General features: G+C 40.7%; 1 protein-coding gene across 7 annotated transcripts in view; it reads right to left on the bottom strand.

The window, feature by feature from the left end:
- dscamb (Down syndrome cell adhesion molecule b) overlaps positions 1-24,427 on the bottom strand; it is a gene marked incomplete at both ends in the record, with an annotated part of 121,780 nt that extends 97,353 nt beyond the window's left edge. For all 7 annotated transcript variants that reach the window (XM_080510006.1, XM_080510005.1, XM_080510009.1 and 4 more), the window contains 3 exons: positions 2,866-3,012; positions 4,466-4,783; positions 24,385-24,427. In XM_080510006.1, the coding sequence (XP_080366132.1) occupies positions 2,866-3,012; positions 4,466-4,783; positions 24,385-24,427 (508 nt within the window). The remainder of the gene's footprint in view (positions 1-2,865; positions 3,013-4,465; positions 4,784-24,384) is intronic.
- Positions 24,428-26,601: the final 2,174 nt, after the last annotated feature.

Raw genomic sequence — 26,601 nt, 5'->3', positions numbered from 1 at the left:
AATAGACACAGAATTTCTTTCTCAAATTGCACAACATGCAGCCGAGTGCAGTACAAGGTCTCTGTGACATGTTTGCAGCTCATTCAGTATCTGAGCTCTGTTTTTGCCAAAGCTCTTGCCTGCGACCAAGGCCGCCCAGCTCATTACGCTGCCTCATATTATGAATGATGAGAGACAAAAGGAAGGTAGATGGAAAACACAAAAACCAAACACCATCCCCATCTTCATCCACTTTCAGAAGCATGGCCACTTGACATGCAAGCAGACAAAGGCATGTAAAAAGAGAAAAACAAAAAACTACAGCTACACACACGCGATGATACACAAAAGGTGCATGCAACAGCACACATGTGCATTCAAATGAAGGGCCGCTATATAAAATCCTGGCAGGACCACAGTTGGATATACAGCACAAGCCCTCCCCTCTGCACTTGGCTGTCTCTCTTCCCTTTTTTTTTGTGTGCCTCTTTCATCTCTCTATTAGCTCCGTCAATTGTTTATCAAAAGCAGCGAGGAGGCGATCGTCGCCGGGCATTTGAAAGCTCGTGCTGCGAGATTCATTTTAAAATTCATGACGGGTTAATGGTATGTTAGTGGCAACATTAGGACCCGGCGAGCTCACATCGCGCTCATTCACATTGAAAACAGGCTGCTTCAAATGACTACTAAGCAGTCCTCCTTCTGAAAGGTAATTCATATTGTAATTAACTTTTCAATCACAGCGGATTAATTAAGACAGGCCCTAGTCTTTAATTATGCATCTATTTTTGACCCTAATGTGAATCACTGGGTGTTCAAAGATTTCAGCAGGTGTGGTTTAAGCCGGTTTGCTCTCCACAAGTTACCGATCGAAGAAAGCACATTTACACCTGACGATGTTGAGCAGGTTCAGTTGATACGTCATCAGGACTGATCAAAGGTTCCAGGTGTGTTAGAGTGTCTGCACGGTAGGCAGCATGTGTGTATTCCGATTCACTTAATACACAAGCGACATCATCCCCCTACATTTTTTAACAATCCCCGTTATTTGTGTCTTCACCAAGGAAAAAAGGAATCTCAAGACCTGATTTTTCCTCTCATTCTGATGCACAATGCAAGAGAAGTGCACTTGATGTTACCGTTCCCAACAAAAACCTGACATTAATAATTCAGTGGCGGCTGTGGGATAGCTTTATTTTGTGTCCACTGAGACCAAGTCTTCTTTTATGAAAATCTGAAAGAAGGGGGGAAAAAAACAAAACAACAACTAGAAGGGAAAAAGAAAAGCAGGTCTGAGAGAGAAAGCAGGAAAAATAGGCAGGGTCAAACTGCATCCAGATGCCATTGTCAAGCCTATTTGGTTTTTACACACACACACACACACACACACACACACACACACACACACACACACACACACACACACACACACACACACACACACACACACACACACACACACACACACACACACGCACACTAAAGTAAACATACCCTCTCCATAACAGTGTGAGGTGAATCTGCTCATGCATCAGAATCTACCATCAAATATTTATCGCCGAGCAGCAGTGATTTTGACCGTGTGCTCATGCTTTTGACAGCACTCGCCTGCTGCAATACTTATTGGAGTAAACATGGACAATCCAATATCGTTGTTCTCCTGAACGCTTGCGAAAGAACTCAGAAGAACACTGAGCATACAGTATAATCCATCAAAACCTCACTGCATATTCTATAGGCTGTCAGACCTGCTGGGATGGACAACACACATCAATGGTGATGATTTAAGCAATCATTGCTTTTTAAAAGAAATGATAATCAAACACACTACCCCACACAAAAAATATATATATTTTTTTTTTATTTACTTTATGATTCGGACAAACAGACTTTTTGTTTTTGAAACAGAGTGACGACACGTCCAAGCATTCTATCCTCATAATGAACACCTTTTTCCAGCCACAGTGATGATAAACACCATCCCCGAGTCTCGTCGACATGATTGATTTCATTTGCAGACCGTAATCATGTCTGCACGCTGTGTATTCGCTCGCGCTCCATGACATTCAGGGGATGTCTTCAACCAGCAGCTCGCAGCGACTAACTGAAGTAACCTCAAGCAAATAAGTCACAGGCATGGATCACAAGGCGCATCTTCATGCTCGAGCAGACACATTTAAAATGCCACCAAAACACCGTCCCAGATTCTGCCCTCAGTCAAACGACAGCAAGTGCTCACTTACATGTCCCTGAACGTGGCCAGTATGAGGTGGAATCGGCCAGCGGGCAGTACACGGAGCAATCAAAGAGATAAGCATCCCATTTAACGTGGGTAAAAATTCTACCCGCAGAACTGTTGCTGCACCACTGAATTCAAACAAGGAGGGTAACTAGGTCAATGCTATGTAATGCTATGTAAACGGTTCCACTTTACTCCTTGCTGGAGTCAAAATGGAGTTGGCTGAGGTGGAGCGTGTACAGGAGAGAGAAGCTTGGTGATTCGATGTGACAGTTATCAACATCCTCTGGCTAGTGAGGGGACGGAGCTGCACGGAGCTGCAGAGCTCCACTAATGGCAGACAGCGACAGTAAACAGGTAAGACCATGACTCACAGTTAGACAGAGCGTCGTGTCCAAAGAGCAGAGTGCAGTGCAGATCAGGAACAAACACACACACACAAAAAAAAATGACATCCTCCCCTGTCAAACATAACATCTCTTGAATGTGTCATTTCCCTTTGGAAACACAAAGGCTTCAGCGTGGGCTCTTTAATTACGACTTTCAAACGTGGTCAGCCGTGTTTTGACCCTTCAACGTCGGGTGTTGTGTATTTCTAACAGGCTTTTTTTTTTTTTTTCCCCAAAAATGAATGAGTCTGCACGTACCTGAGCTGAGTGAAACGGTGTCCTTCTCCCATGATACAACAGTGACGTAGGCCTCCACAGAAGCAGGAATAATGCACTTGAAGACGGCTACACTGCCTCTCATAGCCTTCTGGTCAGCCACTCTGACCGTGTAGGGTTCCCGTGAAACTAAGGGGTAAAAAGACAAACATAGGTTGTAACAGGATGATCACAGGTCCAGGGTTATGGGGAGCTTGAAGAAATTCCCAAGCTGCAGTGTCAAAAACACAGAAAGTGAACTGTAAAATCTCAAATTGGTGACAGAAATTAAAATAGTTTCATTAATAAAACTAATGAGCCGATTTAGAGCTTTTCTTCTGTGGTATCAATAACATGAAAGTTAATGAGTATCAACCTGATTGACAAATTCAAGTAGTATTACAAATAATTGACTTACGATAATATTTTTGGGGAGTTTTTTCATGAGTATTCTACGTCATTTTACTCCTACAAGATACAACCTGTCATCTCCTAGCTCTTGAGTATACACAATCTTTAAATTACTTTTAATTTTTTCAACCTTATTTTTTTTTTAAACAGAGAGATATATTTGAATGTATTTCAAATATATTTATTTCTTTGAAATGAATCAAACCAGTTACTCATATTTAAAAAAAAAAAAAATTAATGTCACTAAAAAGTAACTAAGACCGAGTGCTCGAGTAATTTCATGTAAGTGATTATTCAAAAGCAGTGCTTTTACTTGTAATTGCATACAATATAATACTCCACCCCGGATTTGCACTATGCTCCTTCCACCTGTGATCGTACTTGTCCTGGGTATAACAAATGCAGACGAATGCATCTAAAACTGTAAATGTATTCAACGGATGAGTGTGGCTGAAAATTATTCAATGCCTCTCTCAAAGTTAGTTTTTATTGTTGTTGTACCCCTTTGATCTTTTTCTGCAAATAATAAATATTTCTGAAAACATCATTTGCCGATTCAACCTTGAAAGGTCCATGTCACTTCAAGCCAGAGCCGTACTTCAGCTGGGAGTGAATGTGTTTGAGAAAATGAGTTACATTCATAAACGAGAGATAGATGGAAAACTAGTCCATATTTTCTTTTTGGTGATTCATTATGCAGGATACTGTTTGAAAAATCATTAGGAAAGCTCATTTCGATTACATGTTTTAAATGGGAAATATTTGCTTGATACTTGTTAGTGCTTCAAGGCAAGAAAATGACCTTCATTTTAATATCTACATTCAAATTTGAATCGTATTTATTATATATCTGAGTATTTGGTTGGCAGGAGATAAAGAGATGATGGGTGGAAGTCAGACAATTCCACGTCCTTTTTGCTTTTCAACTACTTTGCGTTTACAAGAGTTCCGCGAGAAAATGTGAGACACGGAGCAAAGTTACTCCAACATTTTGGATCCCCACATTTCATTAATTTGTACTACTGACACACATTTATATTTATCCATCTTCATCAGGGTTTCCAGTTGTGATTCTATATCGAGTACAACCGTGTCGTTCATGCCTTCTACTGCAACTAATGTTCAATTTCTTCCACATACCTCCATCATTACAAGTGCTACTTCTGCAGTAAGCCCTCATCTCCCCTCTCACCAGCTTTGATGTGGACATCCTGACTCCTGATCTTGCCAGAAGGGTTCTCGGCAGTGCAGTAGTACGTGTTGTCATGGATCAGCTTGCTGAAGCTGGATGGCAGGAAGTTGAAGATCTGTAGGGTTCCATTGGGGTGGACGTGGCGGATGCCTGGGACATCGTAGATCTCCTCGCCGGTCGCCAGATACCACCGCAGCGAGGCAGGCGCTGCACCCCCAGCGGGACAGGGCACCGAAGTCCCTGTGGTGCTGGCAAATACTACCTCTTGCAGAGATGCATTGACAAAATATAAGCTGGAATGTAGGTCCTCACTGAAAACTGGAAAACAGAAAGCACAAGGAGGTTTGCTGTCACAAACACACATCCCATATATATTTTTTTATATTCTGTGTTGTTGTTGTTCTTAAGGTTTTGTGGTCTTGAATTATTTCTTTGTGATACTCATTTTTGAGGGGTTTCTTTTCAACAATTTTAAAAACTTAAAAAGAACACCTCAAGCAAATTCTAATAATAAGGAACCACCGTAGCTTTCCTTACTTTATTTTGTGTATTATTACTATTATTATTGCACATCAATAGAAATGTCTATTTTTCACACTACCACGCTCAAATCAGTATATTTCAAAAGCCATTCACGGTATGTGCTTCTATTCAAAGACTATCATCAGTGGTTTCGGAATAATCTATGTATTCCCATTACTGGGATCTGGGGAACATTAAATTAACATAAACTACCATCAATTATGAAATAAGGTCAGTCGTCTTGATCATGTTCAAGCTTCCATTTGCGCCAGCATCAGAGTAAAGAGAATGACATTAAATGCAGATTGTGCTGAAGTGTTCTCCAGAGAAGAGGAGGCTAATAAATGTCAATGTTGGACCGATTAACTCCAATGAAATCTACAGCTGTTTGATTTCAGCCAAGAGAAGCCAGCAGATGTTTGCAGGACGAGTATTTCAAAGAAGAAAATACTTGTATATACAGTGTGTGTGTGTGTGTGTGTGTGTGTGTGTGTGTGTGTGTGTGTGTGTGTGTGTGTGTGTGTGTGTGTGTGTGTGTGTGTGTGTGTGTGTGTGTGTGTGTGTGTGTGTGTGTGTGTGTGGCACTTGCCATGTAAGCCTGGTGACGGGCCTGTGCACTAAATGGCTTACAGTGGCCCTGGCAGCTGGCTTCGACCCTCCCTTGGGAGAAAACATTTTAGCACTTCATAAATTCCTAACAAGGTCTCCGATTGCAAACGTTTCCATCCTTTTCTCTGCTCCAGCAGCGAGACACTCCAGTGGCCTGCTCATGTATGCACGCAAAGCCACACAGCACTCATTTGCCTGTACAGATTAGGAACATGCGTTCAAAATTATTAGCAAACAAGATCAATGCTGCAACCTTTTACCCCTAAAAAAGACAAAACAAAAAAAACAAAACAAAGAAGCTTGCAAACTGCAAAAAAATAAAAAGAAAGCAAGTGCAGTTTTTTTTTTTTTTTGGGGGGGGGGGTTCTTCTTCTGGGAATACAGATGCATAGTGAAACTTAAAAAAACGTAATTTTCAGGATAACATTAACTCATTATAAGAGCTAATGGAGATCTACCAAGCCTCTTTAAACAAAGTGGACGAGCCAACACTGAGTACATATATAACATAATGAGCTAACATTGACTTTACCATTAGACAAATGGGTTGAAAAGAAAGAGTGACTATGTTGAGATTCTTCTGCAATAATACAGTATGAGCCGTATTTTTTTAATACAAGGATAAGCATTTTAATTTTTTTCGGTTTTTTTAAGTTTCAAATAGGGTCCACCAAATTAGCAGTTTATCGAGGCTCCAGCTGGTTACAAAGACTTCCGTGTGGCTTGCAGCTTTAAAGGCGTCTCAGTAGACACAATGTATATTGAACTTCGTCATGGACTCTAGATTCTTTTCACCATATCTTTGGCATCTGTCTAGCAGCTGGATGGTCTTCAATTCAAACATGGCCCCTGACAGGAATCCTGTCTTCATGTCCATGATGAGTTTCCTTTTGGTGCTCGTCCAAAACGTGCCTGGTTGGTTAGCTGGCGAAAACAAATTGGTAGTGTGAATCGACTGAGGTGATTGCCTGTCATCGCGACGATGTCCAGGTTTATTCATCTTGCTCTGTGTCAGTTGGAGCCGTCTGTGACCACCACCACCACCCCACCCCCCCGCCCCCCAACTGGACACATTTATTATGCATGGGAACTATTATTGTATTCTATCATGTGGTTGGAATGGCATAATCATACACTGATAATTCAAACGCTGCATGACTCATATTGCCATTGTGAGTTTGTAGCCTACTTATACAGTCTATTTTAGTTACCCACCTGGTTTCTCATTCAAATGTTGATGAGGATGAAGGCAACCTGATATTTAGACAAATTATCCGATGAAGCAATTGCCATCAGTACCCTTCAGTACACCTTGTGGACATATCCAAGTTCCTAAGGCAAAATAACAGCAAAGTACTTATCATACAGGGTAGTTTGATATTTTAATGGAAAACTCTGATGGTAGAGCATCTTCTTCTTCTTTACTATGTCAGCTGTGACTCACTGAGCCTGTGGCAGCCTGCAAGTAGTAAATGTATCAAGATAGAGTGATGCCTGAATCAACCTTTTGTGTTTCCATACTGTACTTAACTCTGCTGATTTTATTCATAAAAACTAATAGTTCACATTTCCAACTCCTTACAAAGCCATATTTTCTTACCTTCAAACATGAATTGTACGAGGATGAATTAAAACAACTGAATATTTAAAAATGTTATTCCTGTCAATTCAAACTAATAATATAGTCAAATATCACATATAGTAACATGTAGCATGCCGTGACTAACATTTTAACATCATGTCTAGCTTTTTATTGGCGGAGAGTTTTGCCAACATCTTCTTCATTGTTGGAATTTTCCATTTTTATCAAGAAATCAAGATTTTAAAAAAATGGTGGACTAAAGCCATGAATTCTATCAAAAATACAGATAACTGCAAATAAATGTAATGCAAATATAAGTACAACAAGTTCAAAATATAGAAAAATGATTGCGAAAATTGGTAGTGCTTGTTTATAAAAAAAAAAAAAAAAGCTTATTTGGGCTTGCTCATATCTCTACAATTTTATCAAGCAGATATTTGTTATCTATTTCTGCATTCCAGCCCAACCTGATCCACACTCTACAAACACAAACAGGAGGCAGTGGAAGGTTTTCCAACCACCATTCTGCGGCTGATTATCTCTGATTTTGATGGAAACCAGTACTGGCAAATCAGTGACAGTGTCTACTTTGTCATTGGGAAGTGAGTGAAACAGATTTTGATTAAAATACAGGGTTGTGAGAAAGTGTTTTCCTAGATTTTAAAGAGAACCGCCAAGACCAAATTGGGCAAAATAAGGAAAATAACATTTTCACACTATTTTATTTAGCTTGGGTTTCTATAATTATTTTAAAATGAGATTTTGCTCAGTCCCTGTTGCACTGTTTGCAACACTTCTCTAATATCAAATTATTATCAAATGTCCAAACTTACGCTACTTTATACTGTCTCTTTTCCCAAGATTTGAACCGAAGCATAAAAAGGTAAGATAGTTAGTTTGTGTTTTCGTGAGTTCATGAAAACAATAATGAAGTGCATTATCATAAATTCATTTGATATATAAAGTATTTGCTACTAGAGTCCTGTTGAATAAATGTGAAATGATTTAATGTTTTAGGACTGAGCAAACTTATTTTTATGGTCATGGTGCTTTTTCATGTCTTGTTTTTTTTCATGATTTGGATTTTTATAACATTTTCAGAGACTGCTGCTTGTTTGAGCTTCTTTTCACAAGCCTGGTTTCTTGTTTTTCTCATGAGATCCGGCAACACAGTTCATTTTAAGAGTGCAGCGTTTCCAAGAGTACAATAATTATTGCCTCCGTAGTATGGATTGGCCTTCTGTTCGACGTACAATCAATAGCCCCCAAAATGGCTGATTGTATAATAATTTAACAATCTTGGGAATGTGCGGTTGCAATCAGCTTGTAGTTTGTTGTGAAACGTTTTGCGCCAATCTGATCGGTGCAGCTTAGCTGGTGGAATGTTTTTATTCCTTACTGATGCAACAAAACCATAAAATATCCTGTAGTAATTTTTAAGAACAATACTAAGTAAGGTATTAATAATTGCAGGGATTTTATGTACAGCTTCCCCAATGGAGGCACACAAAGGCTCAAACGCGAACTCACACGATGGTTCTCATTGCAATGCGTCGGAATCAGATAAAATAACAGAGTTAAAAATGCGATTAACGTGATTAAAACAAAGACCTATTACAGTTGTAAAACTGGCTCTTTAACCCTATCTGATCAAATAATGCAGTATTTAAACGTGTAACAGAAGAACACTCATGCATTGTCTCCACAGGCAAAAAGTTTGGGCAGATTTGAATCTTTCAAGATGCAGTGGGAGAGAGTAACACGGTGCTCTCGAAGGGTCTGTGGCAGTGGCCAAGATGAAAATAATACATCAAAGTCATATTAAACTCGGATTCATTCTCTTTTTCCAGCTGGCACAGGGAGTATCAATCTTCTCAGTGCTCTATTGATAATACCACTGGTTATGGGGGGGTTAAAAAGCCCACCTGTTCTTGAGTTGTGCTCAAGGTTAGTGAGGAGAAGACACTTTCAAATCAATCATCGCCGATTTACATCCGAAAGAGATTATTCTTGTGTGAAACATGAAATGTGCGAGAGACTTTTTGTGGCTTGCAGATTATTATTTTGACATTTCTGCATCAAACTATCTGCTTGTACTGCTTGTTCATAGTTTCTTTTTATTCTTCAGGGGATTTTTGGAAGTAAGTGAAAACAAAAAGTTTTTGATTTAAAAAAAAAAAAATCATTTGAAGAATTATTCTTAATTAAAAAGAATCCAGAGACAGACATAACATCAAAGTTTTCTGACTTTGGGTACTTAGTTAATTGATACTTTGAACGTCACAATGCTAAAATAGAAAGATGGCTTGAGAAAAAAAAATACATCAAAGAAGTATGTGGCTGCTTGGAAAGCCTTTATTCTGTGCAAGCATCGGAGAAATTAGATTAGGATTTATGCCATGGCTGTTTTCACATGTGAAAACTACGTGAGAGCAACTCAATTTAGACTGGCTGAGTGATAGTGAGATTGATTTAATTAAAATGAAAAAATGGACTCTCGTGGAAGGGCGCATATCACTACACTACTCCTTTCCATAATTGATTAAGCTCGGGAACCACACCACAAATGGCCCAGTGACGCAGGTACATCACCTCCTCAGACCTCACAAAGAGCGCCGTGTCATGCCCCAACAAATGGCCTCGGGGCCAAACCACTTACTGCAGTGCCCGAGAGAAAATCAGTAATTGGAAGAATTTTTCATGAATTCAACTGCAAAGGTGAAATAAATGGCACTGTTCAATAATGTATTATATGCATCTATAATTGACTGTGATTTTTATTTCTACCAAGATATCTTAAGGAGGAATGAAGGATGGATAGCCCTATGTGATCTGAACCTTGGACATGAGAGGAGTTCACTGACAATGCATACCATTGTTTTTCAAAATCTTGTTTCTCTCTTATTTGGGGTGCGAACAGTTCAATAATGGGGTTTCCAACCTTTTCCTAGAAGCCCTCTCAGATTGTCGCTAAGATAGTTGGTAAAAGCCTTTTTCTGATTTTCCAAACTATGATAGTGAAAATATCATGCTGCAGACCCCCAAAGCAGGCAAAGCCTTAGGCCAGCTCAGAGCCTCCCTGGCAGGTGAAACCACTGGTTATGTCTATTACAAGATTTGATGAGAAATTTAACGAAGTTGCGTTTTTTACTGCTGTTATTTCCATGCTTCATGAACCTATTTCAGAAATTATCTATGTTCTGCATCGAGTTAATCACTTTTAAAAGCAACTGACTTTGTTTCATCACCTGAGGTGAGTTTGACGTTACATGGGCTGTATAACTGCTTCAACGTCTAGATTTCAAACAACTCCCACAAGATGAACCTAAAAAGGTCAAAAGAAACCATAATACATATAAAAATTTTAAAGACAACACGACAAGGATGCATCAAGTCATTACATTAATGAATGGCTATAAATCGTCTTTCATTTGAGCGACTGAAACTCCAGGGAGAAGTGACCTACTGGGCCAGCCGGATGGCAAATGGTTAATTCAGTCTGAAACGGAGTTATAAGAAACAGAAAGGTCTGGTGAGTTTTATTCAAAACTGATTCAACTACAATTGATCACAGCTCATCCGTCCACCACAATTTGTTCCAAAACTAAAATATAATTCAACATTCTCAAACCAAAGAGTTGACAAGGAAACTTTAGAAACAACACTATTTTGCTTGTTGTTCAATTGTCCAAGCTGCAAAGTCATGCATGAAACATTCTCATACAACCTGGAATAATCGACCAATGGACTATTTAAAGCTGCCCTCCAGTACCGGTAAAAACACAATCCGAATCTAATGTTGGGCCACTTCTATGCATCAGTACTTAATCCACACCAACATGACAGCTGATCAACAACCACAACATATTAAGACGTCACTGTGCAGCATCACCATCAGATCATCTTACAGTGTTTCCCACAGGTTTCAGACATGCGCGCATGACTGTCATGCATGCATGCATGCACGCTTGTCTGTCTGTGTCCACGCATGGTGTGCAGGATTGTATGGGAAACACCATTTTACAATCAAAAAACAGCACCAAATGCCAAAAGCAGCACTCACCCATCACTTGTAGATTAAATCCAACCTGCTGTAAAATGCCTCACAATAGCTTTGATGGTCTGATTTAACCCTCTGGGCGCCTTGAAAAAAGGTCCCCGAAGCAGGTCCGCAATCTATCATCAGATGTTACTGTTAAATTAGCCGCTGTCACCTCCAGATTAGCAGGTAATAACAGCGCGTCATCACGCACCTGCACATGGGCCAATCAGTCAAGCTCATTCCAATGAGACACCAAGGCCAGCGCTAGAAACTCTGCTTGCCCGAGGGCGTTCTGTCAATAACACATCAAAATCTGATTGGCTGATGACACTGTCACTCAACATTTTAACCCAATAGTAGCATGCAGTTTGACCAGAGGCTCTTGCCCCAGCAGAGGAAAGAAGTTGTGGTGCATTTGGAGGACATAGGAGATTTGAGCTCCACAAAATATAACCAGTGGTCTTCTGGACTCCGATTTCAGAATCACTTTTTAATCATTAAAAAAAAAAAAAAAAAAAAAACATTTTTGAGGTGCGCATTTTTGCTGCATTTTTGAGACTGCACACCTGATAATGCCGTATATAATTCGGCAGTAAAGTCAAAATATACTGGTACTGCTTCAACTTTATATTATTGAATCTGACCCTGACTGAAGTGACAGTTCTGTACAAACTATGCGACACAACAAACTGTTTAATAAATGTGTCATCAATGCTTTTAATAACTTTGATCTGCATCATGACTTCCATATCAGAGGAGGAAAGATTGCAAACTGGCAGCTCTGTATGTCCATCAGATAATAGTGAATTCTCTGGAGCGGTACATAGTCAACCTGCACTACTGGTGCAATCTACTAGTTCATCGCGAGCGATGTATTGGGCACTTCTGGGGTATCAGACTAAATATCAGAATACTTTTATAATCCCAGAGGGAAATTATTACATATTCATGACAGTTCAAAGGGTCAAATAATGGTCAATAAATATCCATACTCATTGCACACCTGTGATCCCGTCCACTTGAGAAGTAATGTCTCCAACAATGCGGTCCGTGATCTTTCTACAGTTTTTAGAACGTGTCTAACTAATGCCAATCAAAGCATGTTAAAGTCACTGTGAGTTTGCCTGATATTTATCTTTCCGAGGTATCTGCAGTATTCAGATGAACTTTGTCACATGGGGACTCTCATCCCATAGTTACAAGTTCTGTCTTTCATGCAGCAGCAGGCTCTTTTCATGAGCACTCTGTGACATGGGGAGAAAAGAGCAAACAAGAAGAGGCAAAGAGAGAATCAGAGAGACAGTGGGATTGATTCAGCTCCCCATATTTCAGAGGGCACTTGTGTTGCATCTGTTGAGCGGGCAAATCCATTGTCTGAGTTGTCATCGCCAGTGCGAAGGGGGGACTCGGCACCGCATGGTAGCGTGGTTCCGGATGCCTCGTGGTGACAATGTGACAGCAGGAACCTTGGGTAATTAAAGCAGCTCTCTGCTCTGTGCCCTCAGGGCAAGTCTGCCTGGGATGTGGAGATCATACCTGGCTCACTCACATTCAACACTAACAGTAGCTAAAGCAATTTTCCACCCGAACAAATTCCTATTTCTGCTCAGTGGATTTATGGATAGCAGCAATAATGTGATGTATGCAGTGCTGAATCACCGGATGAAGCCGAAGCATCCATAAGTAGGACTTTGACCTGTATATTAACCAAATTGGAAACACAGTGTGCAGGTATACGTTTAATTGGAAACCATATTTTACACCAAAGTAAATTTGACTGTATATCAAAGTCTATAAACATGAAAGTAACATGCCCACTAATCGCAAAGAGTTCAGATCCAAGCAGCCGGTCGGGGGATGGAGAGTCCACTGTGTGTGAGCATTCCCACTGATCTGATCTGCCCAGAGGCGATACACCATGCACGGAAGTTAAATGACTGTCTTCCAATTTGCTCTCATGAATATTAAGCAGTGCTGTGACAGTAGAAAAGGCTGACTGTATGCAAGCCGCTGATACACACCGACAGATCTGTCCTCTGATGTCTAGTCGGGGCGGGCAACACTAAAAAGAGGCCCACACAGCAGATGAGCTTCCTCCTCCTTCTCCCCCTCCTCCTCGTCCCCCCCTCCTCCTACCCCTCCTTGCATCTATTTTCATGTCTTAAATGGGCCAAAGTGGCTGCCGGTCTCATCAAGGGAAAGCCAGAGATCCTGGACTGTTTCTCAGTTAGTAAAACTGAGTAATAAAGACACTGATGTCTAAATTATGCTGGTGATGATTATGAGCAAGGATATGATGAGGGATTACACAGTGGCAAACCAAAGCAGCTCCCTCCGCTGCTACTGCTGATGAATAAAAATCTCTACTAGTAGAAATCGAATATTGTGTCGCACAACAAAGGTGGAGAGGAGTCCTACATCTATGGTAAAGTAAATAAATCAAAGTAACACGTGGATTCACAGTATATACAAAGAGTACCAGTTCATGGTGCAAACCTGGAAGAAAAAACTGTGGCTGAAACCGAGGAAGCACCTGATTTATTGCCAGTTAATTAATTTATTTATTTATTTATTTATTAATTTTTGAATTTTATCAAAACCTGGGCCAAACATTACTGTAGTCTATACTAATTATCAGGAATGAAAACTGTGTATTTATAGAAGGCTAATGCTAATCCTTTTAACAAAGATGCAAAATCGAATATGTATATGAATGTTGGGGTTTGGTTTTTTTAACTGAGGGATTTATTCAAGTGAGGTAAAAAAAAAGAAAAAGAAAAAGAAAAGGTGTGCAATGTGAAGCAGTACAGAAGGTACTAAATAAAGAATAAAATACACTTGCTCTGACATATGCGTCATTCTGGCAATCACAACGGCCACCAATGTAACTCATTTGCTATATTTCACCAGGAAATGTTAATATCTCACAAGTGAGCTCAATTAGTTTTCGAAATTTCTGTCTGAAATTATGTATTTCATCTTTTGTGTAGTTTAATAGGTCTTTAAATATGATGCAACTACTCAGAGACCAAAAAACAAACAAGTGATCCATGTAAACAACGGAAAGTGCAGAGATATGTGCTCCAATGCGTTATGTGCTCTATGATGCATTAAAAACATATCATGTATGGACATGTGTCAGCATGTCCTCCTGATAAACTGATTATTGTTCCGGTTACATGTAACAGTACATGTCAGGGCACTGCATTCTGGATGGGTGTCTTGTACAGTCAGTGCATGAGCAATTATGCCAGTATGCAGTGAACATTAGAAACTTCTCTCTTTTATGATCCTCTACTATTATACTTAAACAAGTATGACTGAGTCTTGAGTGGCTGTAATCAAATCACTTCCGAAATAATCTAATGGTCAGCATACTCTGTCATTATTGGTAATATGATTAAGTAGCAACGTTCTCGTTGAACAGATGCCTCTTGGCAGGCAGCTTAGCTCTGTCAGACAAGTAGACATAGCACACACTGGACAACCAACCCTATTATGTCACCCAACATTACAGCTAAGGGTCCTCAGAAGAGTTGCTGGGTGCTGAGTGTCTTTATGTGACCGGGGTCCACCTGCATGCCACCTAAGGTAAGGTTGTGTCCAGGGAGGTTTCAGTGTTCGTGGGATTGACATAAGAAGTAGAATGACCTGACATGGACAGCGAGGGACGTTATTTCTCCCTGAGACCTAAGCAGGACATCCATTTAAGAAATAGCATCAGGGAATATTACAGTGGTTGCTGCCAACACATTTTTTACAGTACAAATGGAGCAATTAAAAACTCAACTCAATGTGAAGGAAGAAGTCTCAAAAGGTCACTTGAGAAAAGTAACCATTGCAGTTGAGATCAAACCACAGAATTACGTTACATCTACAGTACATATACTGTACAGCGTTAGCTTCTCAATGTCATCCTGCCTTTGAGGAAACTTGAATCTAATGAATGGGTTATCGTGAAGCTTTGCAGAAAGCCTGATAATGAGCCACTCAATGTAATCAGGCCAGTTGACGTAGAGATGTGTTGAAACCATTCAGGACCTTCCTCTGGATTATGACCGGAGTCTGTATTGCATAAATGGAAACTGTCGATTCAGCACTGTGTATTCTGATTTAATGTAGTCCATTAACTTCCTGAAGCTATAGTATAACCATCAACATTTGTCAATGAGCTCCGTTATCTTTTCAAAGCAGCCAGGATCACAACATTTCTGGGTAAACAATATCAAATATGCTTGAGCTTGGTTAACTGGTCTGCCAGCAGCTGTAGTCACATCATGCAGGTTTATATCTAAATGCGTGTGTTGAATGCGGTTGTGCAGTGCCTCAGCTGTGAGATTTTGGCTTTTTATGGCTTTTACTTTTCTGACGCAGCCTACACGCTATCCTGTTTTCATTTCCTAGATTAAAGTACTGATAAACCCTGCTGATTTTGTGAAAGAACATCTCTCCAGGCTCAAGGTGCTGTTTTAAAACAGTCTACTCAAGCACTGCCGCAGGGCCAGACTGCTGTCTGATGGCTCTGTAGCCCCGACCGGTGGAAGGAGGCTGCATGAGAGCTAAACAACTTCGTTCATGAATAAAACACAAAATGATTTAACTGACTTTCAGGTGCTGACTATCATTTCGCTGATTCATCAAACTTAGGCCTTGTATGAATGAAATGAAAAATTAATATCAACGTATAAAATACAATTCAATTCAAAGAAACACAGGTGTGCCACATCTGCTCAGTTCTGACACTATGTAAAGTGGCACTCGTTCTTCTCAACAGAATAGTATTGCCAAAGGACACTTCCTCATGTGGACAGGGAGATATTGGGAATTGAACATTCAACCATCCAATTGAAAGGCAGCCACTACCAATTGAGCCACAGCCGCTGTGGTTTATTAGAAGTTAGAATTAACACTATGCACACCGTGAGCAGCCCCCTGCAGGCCTCACTCATCAAGGGGTTTCTTGACTACGTATTTCCACGTCACCAGATCGACTCAGTGGTGTTGAAAAACTGACACGACACCATCCAGCACACCTTGCTCTGATCCTCTGTGATATCTTGTCTGTTAATTAGGATTCTAATTTGTGTTGTCTTTTGGCACTTGGCGGTAAGGACGCCACTGATGTCAACAATAAAGTTGAGTTTGGCATTCCTCTTGGTGACATTGTTCTCACTAACCCACCTCCACCCCTGCAATTTCACCCTTTTGAACATCCACTGGTTGCATAAAGAAGATCTTTTCTTCTTATCTATTTAGTGTATAAACAAAAACAGTTAGTTGTTATGATGTATTTATTCCTTTTGTTCTCTGGAAATCTAATTTATATAGACAAAGTTCATTAAATATGATTTTGACACTGCCTCATCACTTGAATGTAAACATTTAGAGCTTGCTCTTTGCAATGTCATATTTTACATGAAATAATTTTTTCTTATGTCCCAAGTTTTGTACCTTTTTGGTTTATTACCATTGAACAATTGGTTTCACTCGAGAACATTTTGTTAACCTTTATTCTGACAGAGTTTTAGTTCTTTTTGATTGTTTTTTTGCCACGCAGTTGAACCCTGTTGTGAAAAGTGCTTAACATATTTGCAGTTCTCACAACAAGTATTGTGAAGGTAACAATACTATGATAGAAGCCATGGTGGCTCTTTGAAGATATACGACTGTCCCTGTTTAGTCCAGGAGACGTCTGTGACCAGCAGCTGGTGGAGTGTGTTAATGTTGATGTCACAGCAGCTGGCTGCTCTCATCCTGTTAGCTCTGCCAGCCATTATCAGCCCCTCTTCTTTCCTCCTCCTCTTTCTTCTCCTTCACCTCCTCCTCCTAAGCTGCTGCAACTGCTGCTGCGTGCCTCGCTCATTTTAATACTCAGACTCATTTGACCGTCTTTATGGACTTATCATATTAAACATTTATCGCAGCCATTTCCCTAAACCAAACATGTTTATTCAACACTTAGGGGACCACAGCACGGCTCCTTTCAGCAACCCCCCCCCCCATCCTCCTCCTTCTTCTTCTTGTCCTCCCCACCCCCAATCCACCTACTCCCCTCCCACACACACACACACACACACACACACACACACACACACACACACACACACACACACACACACACACACACACACACACACACACACACTCTTTGTTTCTCGCCATTTCTCCTTCTCTCTCAGACCACCAGGTTGCTTTATTACAAACCTCTTTTCTTGCCTGAATTAAAACCAAAGAAGTATTTTTGCACAATTTCTTCTTTTCCCGGTCACCCTCTTCCTCCAGTGGCTGGGGCATACCGGAGGGACTTGAGCCGTGTTAAGCCAGGCAGCCAAGCAGATACAAATGTATTCTGAACATTTAGTACTTTGGATGAATCGAGTTTTAATTTAATCATCTGATCAAACACTAATTAGCATAATCACTTGCGGGGATGGATGGGCTAGATAGAGAGACACCGAGAAACACATAATAGACCTCATCCATGTGTTGCTAAGTGTCTCTGGGACACACACAGAACTGCTAGATGCTTCTGGGGACTCAAGCAAAGCTTCCTCAAATCACCTGTCTTTGCACGGACAATAGAGACGATCCAAAATTGCAAAATTATCACTACAGGCCTATCCTTAAATCATATGCACTGCTGCTAGGCTCTGTGCCCTCTGATTTGATCTTGAACAAGATGGCCTCCTGTACCCTCACACCTTGGTCTGAACAGAGGAGGTCTGGGAATTCTAGGAATACCACAAAGTGCTACGATTATTGACAATGCACTCAGTCTCACACCAGGCTGAGGGATCGATGAGGAGCTGGAAGGACATAAATCAGACTCCTGTGGCTCCACACAACGTCACACCTTAACACACCCACCCAGCTCCCCAATTAAACTCTCTCTCTCTCTCTCGCTCTCTCTCTCTCACACACACACACACACACACACACAACACACACACACACACAGTATATAGGTACTTGCCAATGCACACAAACAACAGCAAATTCACAAAACACCCACATTTTGCAAATACTTGCACACACACCTTACCAACAACATGACAGTGCCTTAAAAATGGCCGGCTAAAAATAACTGCTACAAACTTGGTCTTAAATCTTAGCATCTGTGCCTGGTTTAAAAATATAAGGCAGTGTCGAGAAACCAAGCCGAACCCATTTGTCTTTCTGTTACTCTGTCTATCCAGACTTTTCCTCCTCCGTTTTTCCATAACCTAGTTCAATATTCAGACTGCGGAGCATGAGACACATGGGCAGACTTGATGGTAAAATATCTCCTGGAAATGCTGTCTTCACATGTCTGCGTATGTGAAATAAGACAGCGAGATGCTCCCAGTGAGGTCACGGTATGTTGACAAAGCTGGATATTTTGAAGAGAAGTCCATAAGAGGAGAAAGTCAAGCAGCGTTAGTGAGAAAAAGACTGAGGTTGCCAATGAGCTGCAGTACATCAGGTGGATGCATCACATTCATGCTGAAGTCGTCGGGATCAATTCAGCCTTGGGCCACCGAGTGTGTCGAGTTCGAAGCCAGGCCCTGGGACGTGGAGGACTGGATTAACAGGCAGTATTTATGAGGTCCACGGTGAATGTTTGTCTTGGTAGGAGATGGATAGCATGCTCATCATCACACCTTCGTCACCTGTCCCGCACAATGAACAGACGCTCTGGTGCACTACAAAGAATACAGACCAAGGACACACATCCAGAAGATGGCAGCCGCTATAAATTACCATAAGGTTGTGACAGTACAAACTGTAAAAGATGCACAGATTAATTTGGTGCATTCATCTACTATTAACTAGCAATGTATAGGTTTTCAATTACAGTTATACTAATGGACTAATGGGGTGTGGAGAATCTGAATTGCATGACACAAATATAACATGTCAAAAAGCTGAATAAAATTATAAATTTGGCACAAAACAATTGCTGAAGTTTGTCTGAGTCAGTCGTTCATTACTTTTGTTGTAGGTAATAATGTGCTTTAAACAAATATTATATACGGTAAGTAAACTGAACATCTGCTATTGACAACGAAATTACACGTACAATGGTTAGATAGTTCCCATGACTCTGCTTACTTTTAAAAATGACTGAACTCAGAACTATAATTGGGTAGATTTTGAGCAATATAACTGCAGTTGTACTTGAGTAGAAATATTCAGGACTCTTTCCACCTCTGCTTATACTATGATACAGAACTGCTCCAAAACAAAAAAAAACAAAAATAACTCAGAAAAGCTTGTAACTGGAGTAACATAAGCTAAGTGAAAAGGTTTTTTTTCTGTTTAACAATACTGAAAACTTGTAATAAATGAGTTCCTGGTTGTCTATTATCACCTGTAGGCTCCTGGGTCATTCTTTGGGAGAAAGTTGGAAAATCTTTTGTGATAAAGTGGAGCGTTAACGATCTCTTTGAAACTAAATTAAGACAGAAACACTTCTGCGCAAGAGAGGTGAAGAGCAGTTTCTTTCTTGACTTTGTCTGCTTTAAACTCTCAAATAAAGCTTTTACACCAGTTATTCCACTACAATACCTGTGTGCTGCAGCACGGTAATATAACGTGTCACTTTGACAGGTGCTGAGTGAATTAAAAACATCCTCTCTACTGAGAACCCTGTCTGAGAGGGAAACCCCCGCCAGATGTACTACAAACTCACTTTGCACGCATGATCAAACACCTACATCTGGGTGCCGGGGGCTTTTCTGCTCTTCCCTGCAGATGCTAAATGATATCGTTAACATTTTAATGCAAGAGACATTTACACACGGGCTTGCGCAATTACACCTCCGATTCAGGGAAATCCAGACAGACACAGTGTGATTGGTAATTAGATTTTACACCATTGGGTGAAACACTGCTGCGCACACACACACACACACGCACGCACACGCGCACACACACACACATGCATACCCGCGCACGTACACACGCAAAGTCACCAAAGCTGACTCCTAATTAGAGATCTCGACAGACTTGAGGAGGTACTGTACAGTGGAGTAGCCCTCATTATGCAGCGAGGATGTATGAACTTGGGGATATCTATTATGATCGCACATCAGGGTATCCATTACCCGACATTAGCAGCCCTTTCAACTGGAATCATGCACAGAGTTCGAAATGAAACCCAACAAACCCTCCTATAACTCACACGAGAGAGCCAGAGTTAAGTGGGTTTGTAAACTTAATTTAGCCCATTAGATATTCATATCAGAGTGAGACTGCACAAGATGATCTATCACTTGACTGTATGCCGCGTGTTTTCATGGGCTAATTTAATTTCATGAGCTATGATACCGCTTGTGCAACCAAACCCTAATTGGTAATTAGTAAACAGACTAATGGTTGTGAGCGCAGCTGTAAGGCTGGTCAGGTTTCACTCCGTTGCGTTAGTGAGTCTTTGAACAACCACTGGGAGGCCACCGATCTTTGGACATCCTCACACAGACTTGAGAATCACCTCACAGCCCCAACAAATGAGGCGCTCATCAGTGCGCTGCCTTCATCGCCTTCACGCAGATTTATTACCATGCAAACACCGGTTTCCCCTTTCCTGCTTGCAGCCAGGTTCAATCTATCTATCTGCCCCACTCCCTGTAGCATTTCCATCCACTGTTTCAGGTTGCTAATAATGTGAGGTCATGTAAAATTGGCAGGCTAACCAATGTTGGCAGCTATTTACTGTACCGTAAGCTACACTGGGCTAGATGCTCTGGAAGAGCTTCCCTAATTCAAGCCGAATGTGTGCTCAGTCCGAGAAAGGTCACGACTAATTGAGATCAAAATTTGATTGCACGATTTCCTGACCTCTGAGTAAATGTTCATTTATTGAAGAAATACGAGATAAGCCCTTTTTAAGTCATGCGAATCAGGTTAAGCCTTCTGTATGTCTACAAATCATCACAGTGTTCGCAGGGACTCTGCAAGGAGCCTTGTCTCGTTCTATCTTTGCAATGAGAATTTGAATAGGACAGTTTAGCTTGCTGTAGTTTTGCCTTGAGGCAGCTTTCAGGCAGAGATTTTTAATGTTTCCTCTCCTGTACTGATGACTGTATATAGTGATGCTACTTTGATAGCCACAGGAAACAGAAAAAAAAGCATGATGTTTATGGGAAAATTAAAACAATAATTGTGGCTGTTGGGTGTGATTGTATAATTTTAAACAAAATTCATATATCTTTGATTTCACTCAAATCAGAGTGGCAGGAGTCAATCCAGATGAGTTTGGGCAAAGGGTGTAACCTCAACAGATCAACACTCACACTGTGTGACAGTCACACACAATAACGTCTCCCAAATGACTCTACCGCAGAGGGACCCTACCAGAAATCATGCAAACTCCACACTAAAAGGTCTTAAATTAAACCAGGTTTGATCTCATCTCAAGAAACAGAGTTAACCACTACACCAAATGAAAATGTGTGGACAGTAGTATTTTGCTTTGTTTTAATGAAGAATAATCAACTGCAATTTCCAAGATGACAGCAATTATAATGTGACAATTGTGAGGACTGCAAGGCTGAATTTGTTTTTCCTTTTTGGATAATTAGTCACAGAATGAATAAGTAGCAATACGGTAAAATTATCACAATGCAAAAAAAAATCAGAATAATAACTTGAACACCCATACAGAAGGGAGAATAGTAGCTGTCATTTGATCAGTTAAAATGGAAGATTAGCTTCAGATCAAGAACTTTGAGGCGATCAGACTGGACAACAACAACGACGCTCACAATTCTACTCTTTAAAAAAAAAAAAAAAACGGCAATATAGAGTTGGTTATTTTCAGGAGCTGCCATTTTGTAAGATGCCCAGTATGTGAGAAAATGTAAACCGAACATCAGGGATGAAAATGAACCGACCACAAAATGAGGAGAGCAGTAAACACGTCCCAGGCAGGAGCCAATCGTCACCACAGACTAAGTGACTGGATGTTTTTTTGCCACCAGATAACAGCACAGCACACTGCCTTCCCCACCGTATAAGGGAGAGTGAATGGGTGAACGTTTTAGGACTCAGCCCCTGACACCCATCAAGGGGGTTACCATAGAGACAGGCCGGTGAACATGTGACAGGGCCAACTCTGAAACAGCAAGAATTGTGTGGAATCCAATCTCGGTGCTGGCTTCTTTCTACAAGGTCATTCATTCATTCTGACAACGACTGCTTGGCCGAAGAACACCTCATTTTCATGATAATCAACAAAACATCCAGTCGCTGAGGACAAAGTCGTACAGTAAGGTGGCTGTACAGTGATGGAGAAATCCAATAACAATAAGTCAAACAGCAAATGATGAAAACGTGCGTATAGGGGAAAAAAACCCCAGGAAAAAAAGAAAAAAAACATCCCAAAAATTATTGCAGTGCAAACGACGAGCATAAAAACTGTCATGTCTGCACCCAACGCCATCTCCTGCTTAATCCCTATCAGTTCTTTGCCACAGGCCTCCTCAATAATCCCTTAAGCAATAAACGGACACAATCTTGCATTGCAGTTGATCTAATGTCAGAGTCAGATGATTATGATTAATGAGGATTCCTTATTGTCCCTTTATGAGTTTCAGCACAAGCTGGGCTGAGGGAGATACCATTTTATACGGAGTCAATGTCAATAAACGGCACAGACTGAGGGTTGCCTCGGTGCTGAAAAGGCGTCGACATAGAGAAAAAAATCCATTTCGAAGCCATATTTTATCACTCTGGCCAGAAGGAAAACCCATTTTAGTGGTACATCATATCAAACAACAGCCATTCGATGCTGTTAAATGTATTTGTACCTGTGAGACCGCATTTCCCCAATTTTTGCTTTGTGAATTCAGCTTATTTCTGTGACCCTTTCACACAAATGTCGCCCACCCGCCGGCTTGTTTCGTTTCAATATGTGAACAATCTCCATCTTGGAACCGTCATGTATTTTCGTGGATGTGTTTTCATTTTCTTTCCATCTTCTTCGCCTTCCTCAACTCTCCCTTTTTCCTTCCCTGTTTTCGTACACACCCAGTCAGCCATAATCCCTCCCTGTGGAAGGGACTCTGGCCAATAAGTGATTGCAATAAACTGTATCAATTTTCCACTATTGATTATACATACACTTTATGAGCAGATGCATATGTGTGCAAAGTGTCAGCCGCATGCATGTGTTCAGTGGTAGGCATATATGCAGGTGCACATATGTGCAAGAAATCGAAAGGGCATCAACTGAAATCTGCAATTTGAGAACAGTATGCGGACGGAGAATTTCTTTTGGATGCTGAAAAATAATGAACAAGTTTTTATATTGGAACTTGATTGTGGACTACTTTTTTATTTTCCTGAAAAGCTGTGACCTCTATGATTTTCCATGTATATCTGTTTTTTAACGTTAACATAGTCAATTTGCACAAATGGTGTAAAATACTCCATACAAACCACATTCAAACGTTGATAAAGTAAAGGTGTATTCAGATTTATGACAAAATTAAAATTGGACATGCTGCAAACCTTGTGACACATTTGAACATCTATTTTAATATTTTGATTCATAGATGTTTATAAATAAAAACATAGACTACTGTCCTTAAAATAAGTGTGTGTCAAGTAATGATCCTAATGTCTGATTATTTTGGACCATTTTGTACATGAAAAATAAGCTCACTGTGGGGGAGGGGGAAAGGGTTAAACCAAATGTCCATTATATCAAATACGTCACTTATTACTAAGGGCCACAGTGGAACAAGGTTGTGACAGAATAAGTATCATTAGACTCAAATTGAAATCAGAAACAAATGACATTAACATGGTGCGAATTAAAAACAATAAAAACATGAAACTAGAAAAAAATGTATCTAACACAGTAAAACTAATGTTTGCTCTAAAAAAAATCTAATTCATCTTTATTATTTCACCTGGCTCAGTTTATATCTGAAGGCCAGGTTTGTGTCCAATGTTTTGTGGGAGAGCTAGAAAGATTTAAAACGCAATCCATGCCTCGCCCGTCTCTCCTTCTTCTATGAAGGGTGTCAGCCTTTTGATAAGCATATACAATCCGTTTCATGTGGGTCACAGGTGACCTCCATCCTGCCTCTTCAGTCACTTTCCCGTCTGCCCGTGATGTGCGTCCTGCAGATAGTAATGAGCACTAAAAAAATATAAGAAGAGCAGGTTGAAACTTACCATTCAAGATGCTCTGGAAAAAGATAAAAGCCAATATCCACATGCCCTGCTCCGTTCAATCCCCCCAAGCTATGCTTTCTCTTCTTCCTCCGACCAATGCCTCCCTGGGTTTCTCTTCTGTGCGCCTGGGCTAAGGTTAAACATTTGCCACTGTCTTGAAGCAAACCGGTTCCAAGTCTCTACTTTTAAAATCTCCTTCGTACTTTTTCGTTATACTCTGATTCTCTTTGTGGTCTGTCTTCTTTTTCTGCGCTTGGATCATAAATGAGCCTCTGTGATTGTCTTGGGGAGATTTGAGCTCAGCCTGTCCTCCTCTGCTCCGCGTCTTGCTGCTTCTCCCTGTTATTCAAAAGGATGCTGAAGGGGTGAAGCCCAGGTGTGTGTGGTGCTGAGTCAGAGACGGAGAAAAAAGCAGATCCTGATCCAAAAAAAAAAAAAAAAACAACAACAAAAAAAACTGGCTATAAACTAAATCCCTTAAAAAGGTGAGAAGCTCCGTTTTCCTAAATAAAACACTGATTGATGGATCACCCTGATAGTTAAGAAATAAAAAATTATTAGAAAATGTAATTAACTAAAAGAGCAAAGAAGCAAACAGAGGAGAGAGGGTGGTGGAAAAAGAATGAAAAACAGCTTTTTTTCTTAGACTCCAAAGTCAGATAATCTTCATCGCCTCTGTGCGTCCAGCAAGAGGCGAGCAAGCGCATCTTCCCCGCTGCCGCTCTCTAATCGCACCACACTGACTCTCTGAGCATTACACAGAATAACCCTCCACCCTGCCCCTGCAGACGCTTTAATTCCTCATTGCCTTAAAGGAGCAGAGGCGGCTACCGCTCGGTCCTGAGGGCAGGATACGAGTGGAGGTGGGAGAGAAGTGTGAGAGCGCGCAATAAGTGGAGCATTTGCATTAAGGAAATGAGCCGCCTGCACCTGACGCACCGAAAGTACCCAGGATTTTTACGCACGGAGTCGCAACGGCTCAAAACAGAAAGCGCCGTCTGCTGCTGCACAGGTGCGCTCTGGGTATGGCAGCACATGTCAAATTCGCCGTGAATTCAGTTATTATGGCATTTCTCAGATAGAAAAAGAGCAGAGGAGAGCTCCCTGAATCAGTCGAGATCCACAAGGACATCCAATGACGCACATGTCCTAGACATGGGGGTGATTTCCTTACTGTCTATCATTTTTATTTAACTGAATTGGCTTAATGATTGTTTGAAAAGAAAATAGAAAGAATTTGCGGTAGTGTGTCAGCCAGTGGAGAAAAGGGTTAACAAAAAAAAGCGCCCCCACCCCACCCCAAAGGCGCACACACAGGCATACACGCACACGCGCATGCACACTTCGTATTGCCTCCCTCAACCCCATAATCCACCCGCTATCACCGCACCACCACCCCTCCATTTTAATGCCTGCCTTGAAGTCAAGGGTATAGCAGTGGTGATGTGGAAGCCTGTGGGCCCGTCCACACAGCCGGGTTACACTGGATGTGATATAACCAGCAGCGCATTCTGCAGCTCATTCTCTATCCCACATGACAGAATATAGTCAAACCTTGGTTCATTTGACATGTTTTTATTTTAAAACAACCAATGAATCTTCACCATTTTGGATGTGCACGGACAAAAACAATACGATTTTCACAATGATGTGATCTTAACAGGCTTTCAATGTCACAATGTTTATATATATATATACCTAAAAGAAATAGCTTTATTTTAATTTGCAACAAATTATATTATTCATTAAGCTTTCATAATTTGAATGAAGGTCTTCAGATTGTTTTATCTTCCCTGTTGTCCAGTTTTCTTGCAGTGCATTTGTCTACAGTGTCTGCCCACTTGTCTGCCTTGTGCTCACTCCAATGTAGCAGACAAACAGCAGCACTGCTCTGCATTTGCTGAAGCCTGTATCAGAACACACTGTTCTTGCTTACCTGAAAATGGTTCAATTCACTCTCACGCTCACTCTTTTTCTTCACTATTTTCAATCTGCTTTATTGAACATTTGTTACGAATGAAATTCATCCTTAATAATCTGTGCCTGGCTTTTTTCTTTGAGAAATTGTAACTCTGAGATGTGTTATTAATTGAATAAACTGATAATGTTAGTTACTTTCTTTTGCCTGAGCTTTAAGATAAACCCAAACATGTTTAAGTCTCTGTTGTGCTGAAGAGAAAACACATGTGAATCAGGGCAGTGGGTCAGGAGATCTTC

The sequence above is a fragment of the Blennius ocellaris genome (genome assembly GCF_963422515.1).
Source record: "Blennius ocellaris genome assembly, chromosome: 2".
NCBI lineage: Eukaryota > Metazoa > Chordata > Actinopteri > Blenniiformes > Blenniidae > Blennius > Blennius ocellaris.
The sequence above is the reverse complement of the archived record's forward strand: the minus strand, read 5'-3'. Positions and strand labels throughout refer to the sequence as shown.